This window comes from Maylandia zebra, linkage group LG7 (genome assembly GCF_041146795.1).
Source record: "Maylandia zebra isolate NMK-2024a linkage group LG7, Mzebra_GT3a, whole genome shotgun sequence".
NCBI classification, from domain to species: Eukaryota; Metazoa; Chordata; class Actinopteri; order Cichliformes; family Cichlidae; genus Maylandia; species Maylandia zebra.
In genome coordinates, this window is record NC_135173.1 from 43,830,383 (window position 1) to 43,853,894 (window position 23,512).

Below are 23,512 nucleotides of genomic sequence, written 5' to 3' on the forward strand. Positions count from 1 at the left end.
GTCATGAAAACAACATGTTAAATCTGTCTGTGAACTTTGTGTAACTGTAAACAAGTAAACAAACCAAAGATAATATTACCTTGCATCCTACCTCCTTTTTTGTCGCTTGTGTTTTACGTATATTTTGTACTTTTAGATTCGGGGCAACGTGCAGTAAAATTACGCTTGTATTTATAATTCCCTCCATTGACTTTTACTTTACAGGGCTTTACGAAGCCGTGGGACTTTTATTTTGAAACTTTCACGGAAGCTCAATTGGTTGTTGCGTCCGTCTTGAGACCGCTCGAGTCTCCTTGAGGCAGACGCACGCAGCTGGCAGCTGCTTCAGTGCGCGAGACCCAACCATCGAACGGGGAGCTCGCGCTTCTCGCTTCACCTCTGATGGACTTGAGATAAGAGGAGATCAGTCAGCGTCTCTCATTTTTGATGCCCCGGGTGTTAGTAACACAGCAAGACACAAACTGCTCTGATGCTCTCAACTGTTCCTGCGCCCATTTTAATGTGTTTTATGTGTTTGCGCTCAACAGTGAGGTAGACTTTTATCCGGGCACATTTTAGAGTGTCAGCGTGTGATTTATCCCGTGGATGCGGCTGTCGGAATCCATGTAAGCCCTGCAGGATCAGCCTGTCACAGGGCATCATGGTGCATCAGGTTCTTCACAAGTGGATGAGGAATATTTCTCCAGAGATGCTGTTGCTGCTCCTGGTGCCGATACTGTGCTCCTTTCGTCTGTCAGGAGCGGCTCCCTCTCTGACTACCGAGCAGCTGGACATGGGGGTGGTAAGTTTTGAACCTTTTCTAGCTACTTACAGAGAACCGGGCTCGGAAGTTTTTCTGGATGGTGCAGGGAATATGAAGTGGTGTGTTCTTTTTTGTGTGTTTTTTTTTAGCTTTGGTGTGTGAGAGAGCTGGAAGACCCCAACACCCCCCCCCCCCCCCCCCCTTTTTTTTTTTTTTTACTTGGGCTACTCTTGAACGTCCAGCGAAGAGCAATACTTGCTCTGAATTTTAACTGCGCTCTGCAGTCCACTCCACAAGGCAGAGTGGCAATAGCACACTGCTTGATTAAAAATAAAAAAAAATAAAAGACTGTATAGGATTTTTTTTCTCCCGAGGAGGAACCGCTCCATTAAAAGAATGAAGTTGTGATAAATACATGTCTGTGCAGGGGGTTGCTTCGATGTTGTATCGACCTCTTCCAGCTTATAGTGAACGACAATCCACGAAGCATAATTTATTAATGCTTTTTTTTCCTCCCCTCCCAGTAACGCCTTTGAAAGAGTCCAGAGGATTGCTGTGTTTAAAATAGATGATCCAATACTGTAGTCTGGCGTGGCTCAGTAGACTTGAACTAAATGCAATCTCTTAAATAGGCAGCACCATTGGTGGAGGATACAAACAAATCGATCAGAGCTGTGACTGCTTATGAGAATAAATTTAAGACCTTTAATAATAAGCTTCAGTGAGCCTTCATGGGTTTGGAGCTAGAGCAGAGTAAACTAATCATTAATGATTCTGTTACATTATATTTAGGTGTGTGTGTTTGGTATTGGTGATGCATCTTGAAATATACACAGCCTGTAAAGTGGTAACTGGCCTAATGCTGTATGTCATCATCACTACTACTACAGAACAACAGCATGAATGGCATTTACTTAAGACTGCCGTTAAGAAAGAAAAGAGACCTTAAGTTTGCAAGATCATACTGTGTGTTTATAGCCACTATAATGACGGCAGGCATAAAATTACAGTATGCACCATTTACTTTAAAAAAAAAAGTTTGTAAAAGCTGATTATCATCTTCCTAAAGTAGTCCCCGCTGAAGATGCATTTTTCTCCATATTCCACTCCTTAGGGCAACTTCTTTCATTCTTTCATTCTTTCTTTCCTTTTTATTGTTTTTTTTGTTTGTTTTGCGGCTCATCCCAACTTCAGTCTTCCTGTCTCACTTTCTTTCAGCCCTCAAACTCTTCTCTCTCTATCTAAAAAGAAAAAAGAAAAACACACAAAAAACCCTACACATGGGATTATTTTTTTGCTTAATGACAAGAACAAGAGAAGAGATAAGTTTAGATTTTTTTTTTTTATTCATGTGTTACCTTCTGAGCGCTGCGTCATTCAGTTTTTGATACTCTGTTCTGACACATCTGGCACGGCAGACGATCTTATCGAGATGATATGCAGGCCGTAATTGTTGGCACGTATGAGCAACAGAAAGACAATCTGAACACGAAAATTCAAGATATGTAGGTTAAAAACTAGGCACAGATCTGTAGCACAGAGCCTTTTTTTAAGCTCAATGTCCCCACATATGACATATGAGTGTTTAAGTAGGACATATACACACTTTTTCCTTGCTGCATTCCTATGAGTAATGAAAGTAATGAAATGATACATAACAGCAAAAATCATCATATCAGATGTTTTCCTCTTGATACCAATATCTCTCTGTCCTCTGTTATTTTTTTGCACAATGCTATCCTCCTTTTTTAATTGTTATTCATTAAAGAATAGGAAAAATAAAAGCAATGTGCTTTTCGGGACCTCTCGCCCAGGCATTTCTTTAGAATTGCATGAACTGTGACACAACAAACAGTCCAGTGTCACCAGATGAAAAGCTGTAGTAACAGCAGCAATTTTCCTCCATTTACTGTGTCACAGAAAGAAATGCTCAAGGTGGAGTTTTTCCTGCATTTCTAGATAGAGCTGTGTGTGAAACACTCAGCCTCTGTGCAGCCTGTAGACTGAAGGGCTTAGCTTTTTGATGTAATAGTTGGGATGCTTTGCCCAGCTTTCTCTGCCATTAACAGAAGGGTGACACTGCAAAAAACATGCTGCTTGGTAAACCTGAAGCAATTAGTTTAATGGAATGACCGTTTCTTTTATGTTTGAATAGTTTCCAGCTCGATGTGTTGAGGAAACCTTGTTTTGGTTATCAGCCAGGTAAAGTCTTGACTTTTAATTGCAGTCATGTGAAAAAGTTTTCATAGGACGTTCTGCAGTCCTGTGAAAATCATTCAATAGTCAACAGCCACCTTTAGCAGCTATAACTTGAAATAATCTTTTCCTATATGACTTTATTATTCACATCATCGAGGGGAAACTTTGGCCCACTCTTCGTTACAGTTTTACTTCAGTTCGTGAGGTTTTTCTGGCATTCATTTACGGCAACAACTCAAGAGAGGACCTCTCTCGGTCCTGCCACGGCATTTCAGTCAGGTTGAGGTCTTGACTTTGACTGTTTCATTACAACACCTTGATTATTTTCTTTTCCAGCCATTTGGTCCTGATTTGGTGGTGTGTGGGGGGGAACATATTCCTGTTGCTTGACTCAAATGTGAGGCCATCTGTCTGGCAGTTAAAGCTTGCCCCAAACTGACTCTAGAACACTTTGGTATACAGAGACTTCATTGCCCACTCAAGGACTGCAAGGTGCCTAGGTCCTGTGCCTGCAAAACAAGGCCAAAGCATCACCCCTCCATGTCTCTACTTGACAGTTGGTATGAGGTGTTCATCCTTAAATTCTGTGTTTGGTTTTCTCCAGACATGGCGCTGTGCATTATTGCAAAACATCTCACCTGTGCGAAGAACATTGATCCAGAAGTGTTGTGGTTTGTTCAGATACAAATTTGCAAACCTAAGCTGTGTTGCCAGAACAGGGCAGGCTTTTCTCCTGGCAACCCTCCCAAATGAGCCATGTTTGTTCTGTCTTTTTCTATTTGTAATGTCATGAACTTTAACATTTAATATGCTAAGTGAGGCCTATAGAGTCAGAGATGTAGCTTTTGAGTTATTTGCAATTTTCCTGAACATTGCGTAGCAGTATGTTTTTGCTAGGATGTCCACTCCTGGAAAGTCACTCTTAAATGTTTTCCCCTTGTGAATTATAATAATAATAATAATGGATTTATATAGCGCTTTTCAAGGCACCCAAAGCGCTTTACAATACCACTATTCATTCACCCTCGCATTCACACACTGGTGGAGGCAAGCTACGGTTGTAGCCACAGCTGCCCTGGGGCAGACTGACAGAAGCGAGGCTGCCATATCGCGCCATCGGCCCCTCTGGCCAACACCAGTAGGCAAGTAGGGTAAAGTGTCTTGCCCAAGGACACAACGACCAGGACAGAGAGCCCAGGGATCGAACCGGCGACCTTCCGGTTACAGATGCGATTCCCAACCCCCTGAGCCACGGTCGCCCTGTGATCTCTTTCTCACTGTCGAATGATGGACTTCAGATTGTTTGCAATTGGCCTTATAACCCTTCCCCGACTGACGGGCAGCAACAATTGCTTCACTGAGATAATTGCTGATGTCTTTCCTCCTTGGCATTGTGTTAGCACACAATTGAATGCTCCAGCCCAGCAAACTGCCAAAACTTCTGTATTTATAGAGATGGTCATACTTGCTAATGATCAGTTAATGAAGTGCTTTTGATTAGCAGCACTTGCCTCTACTTACCCTCTTAATTCCTGTGGAGACAGTAGGGGTGTACTTACAGTTCTGTGAAAACCTTCTTTTTCACATGACTCTTGTGGATGTGGGAGTAGATACCTGTCTCCCTGTGTTAGTCTTGTGATGTCTTGGCAGTCCAGTGGTGTATCTTAACTGTTGCCAAATTTTATCTGGAATAGGCTCCAGATAGTGGTTGAGAAAATAGACTGATGAAGTTTATACCTATAGCATCTGCTAAAGTCTTGATTGGGATTGAAATATTTTGTTTATATATATAGTCCAACCTTTGTAGTCCTCAGTGTTTTGGCAATAGAAACCCAGTCTCGCAGATGGTAAAAAAAAAAAAAAACAAGACAACTGCTACCGATTTAAGTCCATTTTCAAAGCAGTTCTGCTTTGTTTTTGTTTGTTTGTTTCGATTTAGTCTGTTTAATTAACTCTGATCACATATGCAGACATGCTGATGTCGATTGAAGTCATTTCTTGGCTTCTTCATGTAGGCTGTACTAAAATTTGTTTGATCACAGTGACAGTTTTTATAGTGGTGAGAGCAGCGTCTTTGTAGTTTCTTCTCTTCATTGTGGAAAAAAACATCTATAGACACTTTAAACAACTTTTGCAACATGTTTGCATTGTGATCTTTGAAAATAAGTGTTGTTTCTTCAAAATATGCATACTTCAGTTGGGGTTTTCTAAGGGTATGGCGTAGCCTATTAGTTGTATTGAGATGTGAATTGTCTAGTTTAAGGAAAACATGCATTCCCCCGGACCAAAGCATATTTCTTACTTTGAAAACGGGAGTACCTGAAAAGGAATGTGATGTCCTCTTATGGCCAACCGCAAAAAGCGCAATGTAGAAAATCTCTCTGCTCAAAAAACCACAAAGACATGAAAGTGCCTTTCAAGTTTATATTTTCGAACCCCTCTTGACCAAGGATCTTTGCCTGCAAGTCTGGGACAGATCACATATTTCTTTTTTTTTTTTTTTGGTACTAAGAAATAGTTTGAGGACAGAAGAAAAAATATGTATTCCAGAGAGGCGACATGAATAAGATGTCTTTGGGGAAACTCCTGACGCTCCAGGGAAGAGGTGTCATCCTGCAGTTCTTTTTTTCAGAGGCCTTATGTGACACCCTCCTACTCTAGGGATCTGAGCTAGATAGCAAATTTTAAGTTCATAGTTTAATTTTCCCAGTAAAGTAAGTGATCATATCATTATGAAAATTACCATATGTGAAAGCTTCTAGCTGAAGCTGGAAGCCAGAAGATGATTTTTAATCCTGCAAAGCCCTGTTAGAGGCAAAAGCATGTGTGAATTACGACTTTATAGCACCTTATACTTGATAAAGTAGAAGAATGTGATTTAGACTTTTTGGAAGATTAAAGTTTCCGGCTTTATTCATTGTCAAAAAAGAGAGAATTCTCACATTTGATCTCACACAAAAAAGTAAATGTAAACAGTATAACCTTACTTCATCTTCTAGGTTCATCATGAAAGACAGAGAGTGCTTATCAGTGCAGACAGCTGAGATGAGTATTAGTTGCCCAGTGACTGATTTGTTGTCACTGGGGAGCCAGAGTACACACAGAGGACATTATTCACTGGAAGGACTGTAAACTACAGATATTATCAGATGATTGTAGACATAATTCTCTTTCCACAGTGGATACAAACCAATGAGCCACAACATTAAAACCACCTGCCTAGAACTGTTCTTACAGGACAGGACATCTGGGGGCGGTCCACGTCGTGTTTGGCATACAATAGGATCCTCGCAATGGGCCCTTGGGGTCTTGTAGGTTATAAGATGGGGCCATGTTGGGCCATATGTAAATATTTTCCATCTGGCGACTGTTGATAATTGTGTGGTGTTCCATATACGCAGTGCAACCTGTACTTTGTGGCACTTGTTAGGTCAGAAATGTATAGAAAAAGTGAACAGTACTCATTATGAACCATACAATTCCAAGTCTTTATGGTGCTACATATGCTAGCTTTGCTTGATGAGAATTTTCATCAGGGTCTGTGTAAAGCTTTCGGCTTTAAAGCCTAAATTATACTCCATTGCAGAAACAGGAGAGTTGGGGAGACACGACGGCTGAGTAGCAGTTATAGTCATTCCTGTTTTATTTTGACATCTGCCTTAAGTCAGCCGTATAGGGAGCATCCAAAGTTTGTGGATTGTAATGTAAATTCTCTCCAGACGAGTTGGCACGATCACAAAAAATTAGGCAGGCATGCAGGCATCCAGTGTCCCTCGTGCTCACCATCGTATGAGGAAATTTAAGTCACTGGGACATTTGAACTGACTCCAATAAACTTCCAGATATAGAAAGTATAACTGAACTGTTAACAATTTGCACCTTCTAAGTTAAATATTCAAACAATGTAATTTCCAAGCAGTAAAACCACCAAAACCGCCAAAATAATGCCTAACAACCTCAAACACAAAAACTGTCCCCAAAGAACAATTACTGACAGACTCACCTGATATGTGTTCAGTCATCTATCCCATCAATAATGGTGTGGGTGCTTTTCCTGAGTGGTATACACATTGAGGTTCTTATCCTGCAGAGGGAGGTCATGCTTAGCCTGCCACTGTGTACACTCACCCGCCACTTTATTAGACACAACTATTTAAGTGCTCATTAACTCATATGTCTAATAAGCCAATCACATGGCAGCAACTCAGTGCATTTAGGGATGTAGACACGATCAAGGCACCCTGCTCTTGTTAAAACCCGGTGTAGAATGGAGAAGAAAGGTGATTTTAAGTGATTGAACTGGCATGGTTGATGTTGCCAGAAAGGCTGGTATGAGTATTTCAGTAACTGCTGATTGTCCAAAGAAGAGAAAATAAGTGCTCTTCTTTGATGCCAAAATAAACAGTAGACAACTCTGGGGTTCCACTCCTGTCTTTTAAGAGCAGGATGCTGAGATTTCAAATCACACCATTATTTGTTGTAAACAACATGAAAACATGGATCTATTCTGCCTCGTATCAATAGTTTAGTTCAGATGGTGGTGGTGTAACAGTATGGGGGATATTTTCGTGGCACTCTTTGGCCCCTTTTATACCAACTGAGCATCATTTAAACACCACAGTATCGTTGGTGATGATGTCCATCCCTCCATGACCACAATGTATCCATCTTATGATGGCTGCTTGGATATCACAAAGCTCAAATAAGGTTAAACTGATATGACCTCCACAGTCACCCGATCTCAATCCATTAGAGGACCGGAGAGTGATCTGATGGACCGGGAGATTCACAACATGCATGTGAAGCTGACAGATTTCCATCAAAGATTTCCACATCATGTCAATGTGGACCAACATGTTTCCAGGACCTTGTTGAATCCATGACACAAAGGATAAAAGCAGGTCTGAGGGTAAAAGGCAGTTCTACACGATACTCATAGGATATATAGCCTGTATTTGTATAGCGCTTTACTTAGTCCCTATGGACCCCAAAGCGCTTTACACTACATTCAGTCACCCACACATTCACACACTGGTGATGGTAAGCTACATTGTAGCCACAGCTGCCCTGGGGCGCACTGATAGAGGCGAGGCGGTCGGACACTGCCGCCACCGGGCCCTCTGACCACCACCAGTAGGCAACGGGTGAAGTGTTTTGCCCAAGGACATAACGATGGAGACTTTCGGAGCCGGGGCTCGAACCGGCAACCTTCTGATTACAAGACGAACTGCCAACTCTTGAACCACAATCGCAACCATATACCTAATAAAGAGGTCCATGAGTGTGTATGTGTTTGATATAAAGTACTCAGTCACTCAAGATTTCTAAGGAAACAATCACCTAACCACAAAATAAACCTTTGAATCCTGTAGTAGTGACTCTAACAACCAAATACTGAGTCCTTTAGAAACACCCCACACAGCAGCGATGAGAAGTGTTCATTTTATAGCTACGCTTATCTAGCTTGATATATCACTGAATAGCTCCTATTTGCTATTTCAGCACTTGAGGGAAAGTAGTCATAACAAGTAAAATATAATATGGTATATGTTTCTTGCTCATCATATAATCTTCCTTCTGAGGTGTATTTTCTCCACTGAAACATAACTGCAAGCTTCCCAAAGGAACTATCCATCTGAACGCACATTTCTTCCCTTTGGATAAGCGAGCCTGAGCTGGCCAGATTAGCAGCTGATAAATTACCTAAATTACTGTATATTCAGCCACCTGTGGAATTTTATTCATGAAAAAACACAACCATTACACATTTGAATAATGATCCTAAAACCTTGAGACTGCACTTGTATGTGTGTGTGTGTCCATGTGCCTAGAAGGACAACCACACTCCGGCTAGTCCATTTCTCACCTTCATTTTGCTACGTAATTTCTTAAATGAGAACACCATCTGGCATCAATTCCTCTGGAGCGGTAGGTGCTCCCCTTGTGCTCCCACACTGCCACCACTTACTATCCTTCCCTGCTAAAATCTAAATAATTTAATCAAGTCTTGAAATTGCATCCAGGAGCAATGACAAGAAGCAAAAACAAATGTATTGTTTTTTAGGATCGAGACAGAAGATGGGCTTTAAAAAGTGAGGCTACGTATTTTTTTTTTTTTGGGGGGGGGGGGTTATTATAACCAAAAATACATTTTTGATATAACCAAAAATTCTTATTCTTCTATTTTTAGTGACATTTCTGATTGACTTAAAAACCTTTTTTTGTGGCCTTTTCCATGGTTAACAAATACATGGTCTCTGGGAAGAAAATGTAGCTGGGACTCACTATTATAGTATGTTAATAGGCGATCAATTTGCAGCTTGTGTTCTTAAGAGACCTATAAGCATGACTCAGGAAACATCCAGAATACTTATGCAACAATATCCACTCCACTCATTCTCTGCTGGTTGAATCCCAACCAATTTTCTTCAAATGGTGCTAATCCTCTGACCAGCAGCAGAGCTTCAAGATGCAAATGGTATTTTTAATAATTCAGTTTTTGTTCTATAGGGTATAATTGGGTTTCTCAAACAAGCAGCCTGGCCACCACCTGTAGCACCACCTTTACTAACGTCTGGGTTTGTCACAATACTAGAACTTAAGAAAATGCTGGATACCATTTGATACAATTTTTGATACCACGTGAAGAAAGTGATCAAATGAAGAGGCATAATTGTTTTTAAATAAAAATTATAACAATACTGTTCTGTGCAAAAGCATTCAGCTGCAGCCATATCTATTTCCTGTTTTTCTGGTGACTTGGTTTCATCGCTGATCAAATATGTCACAATTTCTGTCTGGTTGCTGGCAGTTTTCTCAGCTTCAATCAGGGACTTTAGGAGGACTATTACACTTTTTACTGTCTCCATATTGTTTTCTCCACACCCTCCTGGTGACATCATCAGCCGCATATATTTATGCTCACCATTACAGAGTGGATATCCCCTTCAGTATTCACCTGAAAAATGGGTCTTGGCACTCTTGCTTCTATATCAGCAATGGTGAAATAATTCAAAACCAGAAGCAGAATACCTGCAGTTTTTTTTTCCAAAGTTTTTTTCCACAATATTCCATCTTTTCAAACTGTTCCAACAGCTCCTGCAGTATAATCTGCAAATCTCTGAGCTTCTGTACCGATATAGCATTAAAAAAGCAATAAAAACTGCAGCTGCTGTGGCAGGAGCACACCACACAAGGTTACAAAAATTAAGAGGTGCCCAATGCACAGAAGTGGTGACATCAATTTCAATTCAGCTTTGTTGTACGGTGACGTTCATGAGGCACCGGACAACAGGTATAATGGGTCCTAAATGTTAACCTTGATAAAATGGCTAACATTAACATGTCCACTGACTAAGTTAATATTTATGATAACTTTAGTATTTTTAAACTGAAGCTTTACTGACCTGCAAAATGTCTCATAAAGATAGGTTTGTGCATTACTGTTTAGCTGCTAGTGGCATGTTTAGGTGCTAGTGACAGGAGGAGCTGTTTGCTGTGAAGTTGTGTGTCAGGTTTTGCAAATGAGTGTCTAATCCAATAATAGTTACTAATAATTAGAATATGAGTAATAATTTATTGAAGACCCTAATCGGTACACATGCTGCCAACTGCTGAAATTTGTTTCTGTCACTGAAAAAAAATTGTCATCCATAAGTCAAAACTTTTGGTTATTATCCAAAAGTTTCAGCTTACTCAGAAGTTTGAGTGAGCACATAGACATTTTGAGGTAATAACCCAAAATTTTGATGCTGGGGGGAAAAAAGTACCATCAAGTTGTCTGTACTTGCACTTCAGTACCTTTCACTTTCTCCTTGAGTGTACCCCGTTTCAAATAGAACACTTTCTTTTGCACTTTTTGCCAGCACATCTTGGTTTGTCTTATTACTCCAAGAAGTCCAGGGATAGAAGGTGCTCAAAGAGAAAATGGGAAGCTGTGACAGTCAAGGATTGCTGCACTAACTAATAGAGACAGGTCAAGAAAATAAGACGTATCCCAAATGAGCATTCTGCCCACACAGAATATGATTTATCAGCAAGCATAATTTACAAGTAGTGACTGTCTGGACAGTGTATTGATATGTATTTCTAAAAATTTACCTTAGTGAGTGATGAGGAGTCCTGAAATGTTAGCCCACACAAAAATAACTGGATGCTAGTTTCCCTGTAAACCTGTTATTAGTCTCTCACCCTGAATCATTAGGATACTTTTAGCAGTGCTGTCCCATTTCATCAAGTGTGACCTGCCGTCTGTAGAAAGGTATCATGGGGCTTATATTGAGGGCAGCAGATTATTTCAGGAACAATGACGTGGGAGAAGATTTTAATGTTGGAGAGAACATATTTCTCCATAAAGATTGACAGTCAGCTTGTAATTTAAGCTTCTCAGTAAGACGGAAACCAGTCCTTCAATCCACTCCTATCCAATCTGTCACCTCAGCCATGATAAGATTAAAAGTTCTCTGGAGACATGCAAGTTTCTGAGAAGACTGTCAGCATTATTGGGGAGTTCATTATTTCCTCAGAAATCAATTCAGAAATGGTCTCAAGAGCTCCGACACCTCATTGGCTGCCACTGTAGCATGGTGGTGTGGGACTGATGTGTGGCAGCTGTAAGACTTCTCCATGGCATGTTTCCAGACAATGATAACATTGATTTCCTGATAAGATTTGGCAGCATGTGTTCACAACTTGATTTACTGCAGGCAATATTTATGTTGATCTATGAGGAGACTAAAGTATTGGAGTTGTAAAATAAAGCTTGCAATTTCAACCACGTATTCCATTGTCTGTGTTTATTGAGTGTAAAGAAATTCTAGACCTGAGGATTGATTAGGATGTTTTTGTTTGTTTTTAATCAGTAGCTGAATGTGTTTCATACAGAGGGTATTTATGTCACATGTCTAAAATAATAGACATGTTTATTTTCATCAATCCAGCTGTCTACATGAGTGTCATAACATTTTGGTTGGTGCTATATGCACGTCAATGTGACTGGGAGCATGGTATTTTGTGTATATTTTGTAGGGCTGCACGATTAATCGTTAGAAAATCGTGATCTCGATTCATACTTATGTGCGATCTCATTTCCAAATGACAACGATTTAAAAAAAAAAAAAAAAAGACGACGTCGATTGTACCGCATTTTGATCCGGGACGTAATCTGCATGAAAACAAGCGCTCACTCTTCCTGCTCAACAAATGACAAGGGCGGAGCCTTATACCACGTGACACAGAAGCTGTGCCGTGTGATGCTAAAATTAGCAGGGAAAAAACAACGGAGAGCATGTCAGGGATGACGAGAAAGTGACAGGAGAAAATCCGTCCCCTTATACAAGCAGTACAACATGTTGCAGCAACCACAAAACATGAGACATTTGTTGTTTTTATGTTTATTTATTGTTTTTATGTTCAGTCTCAACTGTTACGAAGTTGATGTGCAGTTAATAAGTGCAATAAATATTTATACTGGAAAAGAAAATCGTGAGAGAATCGTGATCTCAATTCTAAGCCAAAAAATCGTGATTCTCATTTTATGCAAAATCGTGCAGCCCTAATATTTTGTCTAAATTGCGTCTTGTCCTTTGCTGTGTTCCTGTATGTGTGCTCCTTGCTTTGTTTTTCCTGAGTTTCCTAATTGTGTTCTAGATGTTCAGATTCCTGGGCATGGTTCCCTGTTGGGCTGTCTGGTTTTGGACTTTGTGATTTTTCTGGTCCAAGATGTGTTAAAGCTTCTTTAAAGTTCATTCCTGACTCAACAGTCCTGCATTTGGGTCCATATAATTTGTCCTCCACACAGCATGTCGAGACACCAATCACATTAAACCATGCTTGCATTGGTTATAATGCAGCTTCCATTATTCTTTCTTAATTTATCTATTTCACCCTTTTCTCCACTGGAAACTGCAAGAGCCCATGTGTGCAGACAAAAGCTGCTGGGTTCTTAGATTGGAGAAGTTATAACAACAACTTTTTGTTAACCATGTGTATCTGCTATTTGCTTTTGCTGAAAGCTAATGTGCTTCTTTGTTCCTTATCTTTATACTTTTGTGTTTTAATGAATTAATTGTCAGTTTGTCTTTCATTGTTATAGGTCAAATTTTTACATGACTGGTAGAATTGGATGACATGTAGGATGAATCCATCTTTAATTCATTCAAATTACTGACTGAAAATTCACTACACCTGTGTAGAGTCTGACAATAGAGTTTGTCAGTTTGTCATTGCCTAGCCTATAGAGATCGGTGGTCTTCCCTCCACGGATATCTCTCCCCAGACCATCACTGACCCATCACCAAACCGGTCATGCTGAACAATGTAACAGGGAGCATGATGTTCTTCACAGTTTCTTCAGACCCTTTCATGTCTGTCACATCTGTTCAGGGTGAAGCTGCTGTTATCTGTGAAAAGCACAGGGTGCCAGTGATGGACTTGTCAGGTCTGGTATTTTATTGCAAATGCCAATCGGGTACACAGAAGCAGGCAGCGAGCAAAAGGCCCACGAGAGCAGATCGGGCCCTCAGGCCAATCTCACGAAGTTTGTTTCTGATTGTTTGGTTAGAGAATTTACACCAATGTCCTGCTGGAGGTCATTTTGTAGCTCTGGCAGTGCTCATCCTGTTCCTTCTTGCACAAAGAAGCAGATATCGGACCTGCTGATGGGTTAAGGACCCTGTCCAGCTCTCCTAGAGTAACTGCCTGTCTCATTTGAATCTCCTGCGTGCTGTGAGAGACAGCAAAGCTTCTGGCAATTGCACATATTGATGTGTTGTCCTGGAGGAGTTGGACTACCTGTGCAAGCTCTGTAGGGTCCAGGTATTGCCTTATGCTGCCAGTAGTGACACTGACCCTAGACAAAACCAAAGCTAGTACAAAAAACAGAAAAGCTGAGGAGGGAAAAATGTCAGTGGCCTCAACCTGTAAAACCCATTTTGGAGATTTTGTCTCATTGTTGCCCCTCTAATGCACCAGCTATTAATTTCATTAACACCAAAGCTGTTGTAACTGATTATAAAACCCCCTCTGCTGCTTAACTGACCAGATCAATATCCCGGAAGTTTAATTGATTTGATGCTATACTCTGATTAAAATGTGCTCCTTTAATTTTTCTGAGCATTGTACATCTAATCGTACACTGTTACTCTTAGTGAAGTTGTAAGTAATTAACTCGACATCCTAAACAGATATGAAATGTAGAAAATGTTTATGCCCACATTCTGACTCGCTGTAGTGATGGCAACATACTTCTTTTTATTGTCACGCAAAACATCATTGATGCCAATGATAATTTTCATTTGAATCAGTAACTTCTTCATGAGCGAAATGATTGATTATTTTTATTTTAACCATCCAAATTTGAATTCTCAATAGAAAAAGAAAAAAACAAACAATTGGTGCACTGAAATAAAAATTATTGCAGCAACTGTCAACCCAGTCTCTCTAATATAGTAACATTGGTTGCTCATTTGAATCAGAATTTTTTGGTCTTTGGCAAAAAGATTTTCTTCAAGTAGGATTGATATTCTGGTTCTTGTATGCTCTGCAACAAAACTTTAAAATTGCTGAAGATACTGATAATAATAGTAGATATTAACATATAAATAAGTTATGTAGTAGCTCATCAAATCCACTATCTTAAACAAGCAGAATAGAGAGATGCAAAAGAATGTGTGTTTTGCACAAGATTGAATTAAAACAAATAGTTATGTGTAATCTTTCAGTGCTTTGTCACAGATCTTTTGAAACTGGAACTTGTAAATTAATCAAAATGTCAACCACATTAGCAGACGTATTATGCCCGCTCCACCTTGGTATCTTTGTTCTGGACTGAGCTACACACTGGAGTAGCTTTGCAAAAAAAAGAGAGAGAAAAGAAAGAAAAATCCCATCTCATCTATACTGGCCTTTCCGGGCCCATTAATTAATTTGCTGTCTATTAAGGGGTCCCTTCTGGGGGGTCCCTAAACAAAACTATTATTCAGTTTGTTTACTGACTTCCTCTTTAGCACAGCTTCAAAAGATTCCAGTGGTTTTCCAAATACTTGTGCTCCTCCCCTACGTCATCAAGTCAAGTAGCCGTCCTCGATCATCTTATTCACATTCAGAAGCAGATGATTCCCCCCGGACCACCATCCATCGCTGTAATGCATTTAAGCAAGAGACTCGGCGAGAGAGTATTTCTGTTTTTCTGTCAGTGGTATGACCCGAAGTTATACTGAAAGTCTGAGGGGCACAAGGTCAGCAGGGATAGAGACAGCACAGTCCCAACGTGGAGTCAGACAGAGCACCGTCCAGTCTCATATACTTCATCCTGTTTGTCAGGTAGTAAGTGATGACCAAATCAAATTAAATAAAAAAGTGATGACTTGGAGAGAACCACAGCTGCTTTTACTCATAATAAAAAAATAACAGCTTGCACGATTAAGTGAAGCTTTAAACAAGTTATCAAGGCTACAAATTCTATGCCAACTATCTTCCGTGGATCTAAAGTGTTTTCTTATTCAGTAAAAGCAAAGAAAAAATTCTTTAGACCCAAGAGTAGAAAAAGAACTGAAAACACGCATTTAGTGAAGTCTGAAGCCTGAGATTTTGGCTCGTAGTGGTTATTTGTACAAACGCTAACCTCATTATTTGAAATGCAATATAGGCCCAGTTTGTTTTTGATTTAACGCAAGTACTTGTTAAAAAAAAATCTTTTGATTAAAGTTGTTTAGCTACACATTAAGCTTTCCATCATTTCTGTGTACCGTATTTTCACGACCATAAGACTCACCGTACTAAAAGGCGCAGTCTCAGTTATGTGTGCCATTACTGTATTTAACACACACATAAGGCGCACCTGATTATTGGGCGCATACAAGTATGCGTGTTTAAAAATAAAGCGGGAGCAAAACTGAGTTAGGTACTCACATTTTTATTACCGGTAATTGTCATCATCATCAGCATGCAAACATACAAGTATGCGTATTTAAAAATGAAGCGGGAGCAAAACTGAGTTTGGTACTCACATTTTTATTACCGGTAATTGTCATCATCATCAGCATACAAACATACAAGTATGCGTGTTTAAAAATGAAGCGGGAGCAAAACTTAGTTTGGTACTCACATTTTTATTACCGGTAATTGTCATCAATCAAACCCATCGAAGTCCTCATCCTCTGTGTCTGAATTGAACAGCTGTGCTAAATCTCCATCAAACATTCCAGGTTCACTTTCTTCACCGTCAGAGTCACTTTCCGTGCCGTGCGGCTCCTCGGAAATGATGCCGGCTTTTGCGAAAGCTCGAACAACAGTGCCAGCAGACATGTTAGCCCAAGCATCTACAATCCATTCGCAAATTGTGGCATAAATCGCCCGGCGCTGCCTTCCACTCTTAGTGAAACTGTGGTCTCCACCGGTCATCCATCGCTCCCAGGCCGCTCGCAGCCTTACTTTGAACGGGCGGTTCACACCGATGTCCAGCGGCTGGAGTTCCTTTGTCAGGCCTCCCGGAATGACAGCAAGCTCACAGTTCATTTGTTTCACTAGCTTTTTCACATTGGCTGTGAGATGGGCACGCATAGAGTCACAGATCAACAGCGATGGTGATGCGTGGAAAAAACCACCTGGTCTCCTTACATACACCTCCCTCAGCCAGTCTTTCATCATTTCCTCATCCATCCAGCCCTTTTCATTTGCCTTAATGATGATTCCTGCTGGAAACTTCTCTTTAGGCAAAGTCTTTCTCTTAAAAATCACCATAGGCGGCAGTTTCTGTCCATTAGCATGGCAGCCAAGCACAACAGTAAAAGAAGACTTTTCGTGCCCCGTTGTGCGTATCGCTAGCGTGCTGGTCCCCTTCTTCTCCACAGTGTGACTCACCGGGATGTCCAAAGTGAGCGGGACCTCGTCCATGTTTGTGATGTGGCTGGGCTGGATGTTTTTGTCGGCGATGTGTTTGCTGCAGTAGGAGCGGAAGATGGCCAGCTTTTCATTACCGGTATAATCCGCTGGAAGTTGCTGCGCTACCGTAGTCCTGGTCCGGATGGAAAAATGGCACCGTTTCATGAAACGAAAGCACCAAGACGGACCTCCTCGGAAATGTTCAATTTTCATTTCTTCTGCTAGCGAAACCGCTTTTAGTCGAATGGTGACCGTCGAAACGCTTCTCCCACTCGTTCTTTGCTCGATGATCCACCACTCGAGTCTTTCCTCCAACTCGGGCCACCTCGCCTTATGTCCGCGGAAACTCAGCTGCGTCTTCTTGACCTGTCGGAGCTTGTTTTCCAGCTTCCTCCACTTGCGAACCATCGATTCATTAATCTTAAATTCTCTCGCGGCTGCTCGATTTCCATGTTCCTCCGCGTAGCTGATGGCCTTCAGTTTAAACTGTGCTTCATAAGCGTGTCTCTTTGCCATTTTCAGGGTTGTTAAAACAACGATGTTCCACATAATGCACATACCTGTCCTTTTATACAGGTATGTGCGATTGTCCGGTATATACGATCAACGCCCACACTTCACCCTTTAGCGTTCTCATGGTGTTCTCTACTACGTCCTCCTTACAACACACAGGGCGCACTGCACTATAGGGCGCGCCGCACTTTTTAAAGAAAATCTAAGGCTTTTATGTGCGCCTTATAGTTGCGAAAATACGGTATCTGCTGTAAGCAGTTTGCTCAAAATAATCAAATCGGTCTTAGTCGGCTTTGACACAACCAAATATCCGACTTTACAGAAGTAATGGGCCCTACTGTGTCAGTAATTTAGCAGGAATTGCTGTTTTCCTCAGTTAAATATGATCCTACCGTCTCCCTCAGCCTTTCACTGGCTTCATGGTTTAGTTTAACTGTGGGTTAGAGGAAAGTTGGCTCCCTTTCAGGCTCTCCTTGTAGAAAACCCTAAATCAAGTCCATGTGGCTTTTCTATTTTAATGCAGGCATCCCGCCTCCTTTTAGTCATGAACCAGATCAAATTTTTGGTTGCAAGTGGTATTCAAAGGCCTTGTAATTATGGCGGTATCTGGTGTTGCTCCGATTGCTAGTTGAAGTTTAATTTTCAGGCACATTTTCCCCACAAATTGAACTGGAAGAAACCTCAAAGCATCAACAGAGCTATTCTGAGTTCACTGTCCAAAACTGGCAGAATTATAATAAATGTGCATTCCTATTTGTGTGGGGAAGGAAAAGCTTAAAAAGTGCTTCTGGATCAAAAAGCATGCTGATATTTATCTCTGGCATTGGCAAAGAAGTGATTGGAAGCACTGTCTCATGGTTTACTACATATAAAAAAAATAGATGGGAGAAAATAGGTTTCTGAGGGAATATTTGATGTGTGCTTTGTAATTAACTTTCAGTATTGTATGTTCTCAGACTCCATGTTCGCATCTTGTCTGTTCATCTGAGTAAAATGGGATAAAAGAACTAAAGCCAGATAGACAAAGTGTTTGCCCAGTGTCCAATGTGATTCTTGGAAGATGAATAAAAGCTTGATTGAAAACAAGCATTAAGGCATACAAATCAGACTTCTTTTACAGAGAGTAGACTCACTTAGGTCCATAACACACTGCGCAGCCACATTAATTTGGAGAGGTTCTTTTATATTCAAGATTGTATCTGGAGGTGCCTGTTAGCTCAGTAATTATTCGTTGGCTAATTGCATATTTGCCATGTTTATTTCTTTCTCCACCCCATGAGAGACAAATAGAAAGTGTTATTTCTCAGTGAACCTCTACCTAAGTCACAACAAAACTAATTGCATATCCTCGACAAAAGAACAAGTAATTTCGTGATTGGGCTGTTTTGTTTTTAAAATCTGTGAACTCCTCAAAATTCAGCTTAAGGGCAAAGAATAAAAGAGAAAGATAGAGCTGCAAATAAATGGATTACTCCTTGATCTTAATGAAGTATCTGTCAATTAAATCTGTTCAGATAAAGAACATGGCAAAACTCAACAAATTTTAAGGGACCATTGAAAAGTAATGATCCATTCAAATAGTCTCAAGACAGGGCCAGAGTAAACAGGAAGTCCTTCTTGGAAACTGTTCGGAAAAGGCCAGGTCCTTTTTCTAAATGAATACTGGTGGCGGCTTTGATGAACCAGCATCTAGCATGGCTAACATCAACCAATCATTTCAATGACCTACAGAGCCGTACGATATAGAGAGCACCGAGGCAAGGTACAGCATTACAAGCTTTGAAAATGGATTTTGTAAGGAAGGCAGCCACTCTAAAATATATTTGCCAGGTAATTAAGTGAACACTTATAGCATAACTTTATTGACAAGCAGTTCTGCAGAAGATATTGACCAAATAGTAAAATGCATGCTTTCAAAGGTTCCATAATAAAAGCCCTGTTAAGAAATGGAGAAAATTATGTGATGAACACTGAAACATTTAAGCTTGACGTGCATGAAGCATTGAGATGTGTCATTTTTGTCTTTGCGTACAAAGATTACGGATGTTACACATATTCTGTCAAAGTTCTCAGTCATCAGGGTCAAGTCAGTCTGAAGTGCTTGAACTCAAGCCAGCAGGACTTTTTATATGTTAATGAAGATGTTTATATCTCTCATCCAAAAGCCTTCCTCAACTCAGAATGCTGATGGGCAGTACCAGAACCTCTAGAGAGGTTATCACAGTGGAGTTCATCCTGAGAGCCGTTCACCCACGCTGTCACCATGAGAGACGTTATGGTCACATCAGTCAAGATGGCAACCAAGGTGGTCACTGGGGCCCTAACGAGTCACATGACAACAGGTTGGGTCAGCAAATCTCAGGACCACTTCCAGGGTAACAGTCCCGCCATGAAAGTGGTCCTGAGATAGAGCGGGTCTTCTACTAATCGGAAGGTTTTTGGTTTGATTTCTGGCTCCTTCAGTCTGAATGCCAAAGTATTCTTGGGAAAGATAGTAAACCCCAGGTTGTACTGATGCATTGGAGTGTGTGAATGTTAGTTACGTATTTAAAAAAAAAAGCCTGTATGAATGGGTGAATAAGACATGTTGTATCAAGAGCTTTGTGCGCTCAAGAAGAGTAGAAAAGCATCATAAAAGAACCGGTTGACTTGAATTATAGGTCAAACATCTGGTACCCCCCATCAGCTCTGTGGATGAGAGGTGACAGATTGTATTTTATATAAGCTCATGTTTGATTAACCAGTGTTTGACGCTATGAGTGCTAAGAACTGGTGGATACCTCAGGACATCTTCTCTGTGATACTGGGTAGCTGATTTGATTAACCTTCTGATGTTGGGGCAGATGAGTGCAGTGATGCTCTCCTCAGTCGCTTCCCATTCACGTCACAGCGTAGCACACATTTCCAGGTGGAGCTGGAATATTTTTTGATGCCAAGCAGGGTACCCCTTGAGCAACTGTCAAAGCAGCATATGGTTTTGTTGTTTTATATTGACACTGTTGTTGAAAATGCTGACTTTCTAACACAGGCGGCCTTGAAAACAAACTCTTTGGTGTGCTTTAGGATAACAATGGAAATGAAGAGTTGGTAGAAAGAACAACTGTGGACATTTCTCATTCCTAAGATACATTAATGAATCAGTGCAATCTCTAGACATTCACGTACTGATTTAAATGCAAAAACACAAAAACTCTCATAGTTCTTCATCTTTTCATACAAATTTAAAAGAAATCTGAGAATGCAATGACTGCTACAGCTCTGCATTGATTTTATTTTAGATGCTGACATTTAGCAGACTTGGAGATGCAAAACAAATCCTCTCATCTGACAGCCTGTCTGTAATCCAAGGCTGATTTGACACTCAGAGCCAATATATGGAAGCAAGAGTGAAGCTACACTCAGTGCAATTCACAGTAGAAGCACTGAGCAGGCAATAGAAGTGACAAGACTACAGATGTAAGCATATGTTAGCATATTTACGAGCATTGTCTGTGAAGAAGCCGATCACCCTCAAGGCCCATGCACATATTAGCCAATATTAGCCAAAATGTGTTGATTTAAATGGATTTCCACTGTAGGCAGCTCTGTCAGTGCAGGGCCAGTATAGCAAGTTATTGAATCAAACTGACTTTAAATCAAATTTATCAAACAATAGATGCTGCAGTTGAATTCACTATTAATTTATTCTCTAGTTTAAGCACTTTTTTTTTTCACAGGGAATTTTTTTGTTGAGGGGTGGGGTTGGGGAGGTTGTGGGACTCTGACTAACATTAAACATGGAAAAAAGAAGAAGCCAAAAATTTCTTTTTATGAAATATCTAAAAGAAGTGAGTCCCCTTAGACTCCAGTGTTAAAATGCAAAACCTTACAGTAGATAAAAACATATTTCAGTGTCTTTAGCCTCTTTGTGACTTGCCTGACTAGTGCACATATTTGAATCACCTTGTTGTTGAATTGTGCTATACAAATAAACTTGCCTTGCCTTGCCTTGCCTAGTCATTAATGACCAGTTTAAATTGGAAATCAGGGCCTAAAATTACACATCTGTGAGTTTTATGGGTGCTGTCTTGTTTTCTGCAGCATTCGGTTGCACTAAAGGGCAAAATCATTGGCTGTTAAGCTCATCTGGCAATTTCATTTTACATTAAGAGTGTTGGGACAGATTTGGGTCATCCCAAAAAACAACTACCGTATTTCCCGGACTACAGAGCGCACCTGAATATTAGCCGCATAAGCTAAAATCAGGGGAAAATCCTGTTTTGTACATACATTAGCCGCACCTGACTAAAAGCCGCAGGTGTTTCAATGTTGACTTATCATATGTAAGAGAATATGCACAAAGGGAATTGTCAGGAAAGAGATGGCTGTTTGGAGACACACCCCTTTTATTAATATTTTGAAAAACAAGTTATGGGTACATATTTGCATAACTTTTTAGGTATATGTACAAGTAGCGGTAATTACAAGTACGAAACATGTGCTGTGCTTCATAAATGAGTAACAAATGTAGTACATAATAACCTACAGCACACCAGAAAAATAGATTCAGACTACCTTTTAGGCTCAGGTGCAGTGACACAGCTTTAACAAGAAGAAAAGTCAGTCATTCACCATCTTTCTCTTCTTCCTGCGCACTAAAACCACCAAAGTCCTCTTCTCCAGTGTCGGATACGAACAGGCTCAGGATGGCTTCGTCATCCACTCTCTGCTTCTCTCCTTCGTTGTCACTTTCAAAACCAAAGAAATCCTCGTTGTCAGTGTCAGAGTCGAACACCCTCAGAAGGGCCGTGGCGGTGTCCTCCTCTCCATCATGCAGCAGTCCAGCCCTTCGAAATCCGTTGGTGATCATGGATGTTTTCACACTTTTCCACGCTGTCAGAATCCACTGGTGGAGTTGAGCATAACTTGCTTTTCGCAAGTTTACCGCCGCTCATCATCCACGCCTCCAACTGAACACATAGCGCTACTTTGAAGTTTGTTTTTCCCGCTACTTCGTACGGCACTACGTTGCCTGGCAGACGGACATGTGACCAACATACCACTCTTGAACCCCGATCCTTCCGCCAGGCAACGTAGTGCCGTACAACAGCGGAACAAACAAAACAAATCGTCTTACGATATGACAAAAATCACGGACAATCCATAGAAAAGCCGCACCTGACTAAAAGTCGCAGGGTTCAAAGCTTGTGCAAAAAGTAGCGGCTTATAGCCCGACAATTACGGTAGTTTGTTACCTTTGGTGTTGTGGCAATAGCTAAGGATTCAGTAAGGCTTCAAAATGGCGACTGTTCAACCAGCTGGTGATGTCCCCGTGTCTAAGGTCATCTTTTATGCATTCTGTGATTCCTGTGTATGCTTATTTTTCCAAACAGTGCGTGCTGTAGGGCATTGCAATCATTATTGCATATTAATGCATGAACCTACCAAATATTCTGTTACCTTGCTTGCTTATAGGCAGTCTATTCTTTGAAGTACTGCTGGACACAGAAAACAGAAACCCTCTAGCTCCATAACTACAATTACACTACTTAGATTTCTGTCTCAGTCATATTTCGTCGTGTTATCAGATTCTGTTAGCATGATAAAAAAAAGTCATTATATTCCAGGACTATAGGGGTTTCTCTCCTCTTTATCTAACTTCCTTTATCTTTGTTCCAAGAACACAGACTCTGTCTAAATCTTTGCTTCTTTTTTATCCTCTGTGCACTTATCAAGCAGATTAGGAATTTCTGCCGATGGTGATTTTTAGCCGACAGTTCTGTTATGACAGTGTGAGTGTACACGATTATGTACAGTATGTCTTCTGGTTCATTATCAGTGGGTCGGGTGTTTATTTGGGTTAGTTTTGGCTGTTTTTTTGTTAAGTTATTTACTCATTATAGGAGCTTTAGCAAGAGGAAGCAGCAGGGATGACTGATTATTAAAGTGCCAATACGACATGTGTTGCACTTTTTATAATGTGTTGAGCTTCCCTGGAAAAAAAAAAGGAGCTGAAAGACCAAGCTTTCAGTCTTTAATCAAGGCTGGCGTGCTCAGCATAGGTATATGATCGCTGGTTTATTTAACGTTTACATACAACTGAACCCGAACACTGGGCAGATGTCATTAATCACCACAGGGAGCCTCAGTGATGGTGGCCTGTTGCTAGTTAATTTATATGCTGTTCTCAGTCATAGA

General features: G+C 40.6%; 1 protein-coding gene across 1 annotated transcript in view; it reads left to right on the forward strand.

Annotated features, from left to right (window-relative positions):
* The first annotated feature begins 321 nt into the window (after nucleotides 1–321).
* The window catches only part of mmp17a (matrix metallopeptidase 17a), a 107,970-nt gene continuing 84,779 nt past the window's right edge, over nucleotides 322–23,512 (forward strand). The window contains exon 1 of the mRNA XM_004538235.3: nucleotides 322–781. Within this exon, the coding sequence (XP_004538292.1) occupies nucleotides 641–781 (141 nt within the window). The 5' untranslated portion in view covers nucleotides 322–640. The remainder of the gene's footprint in view (nucleotides 782–23,512) is intronic.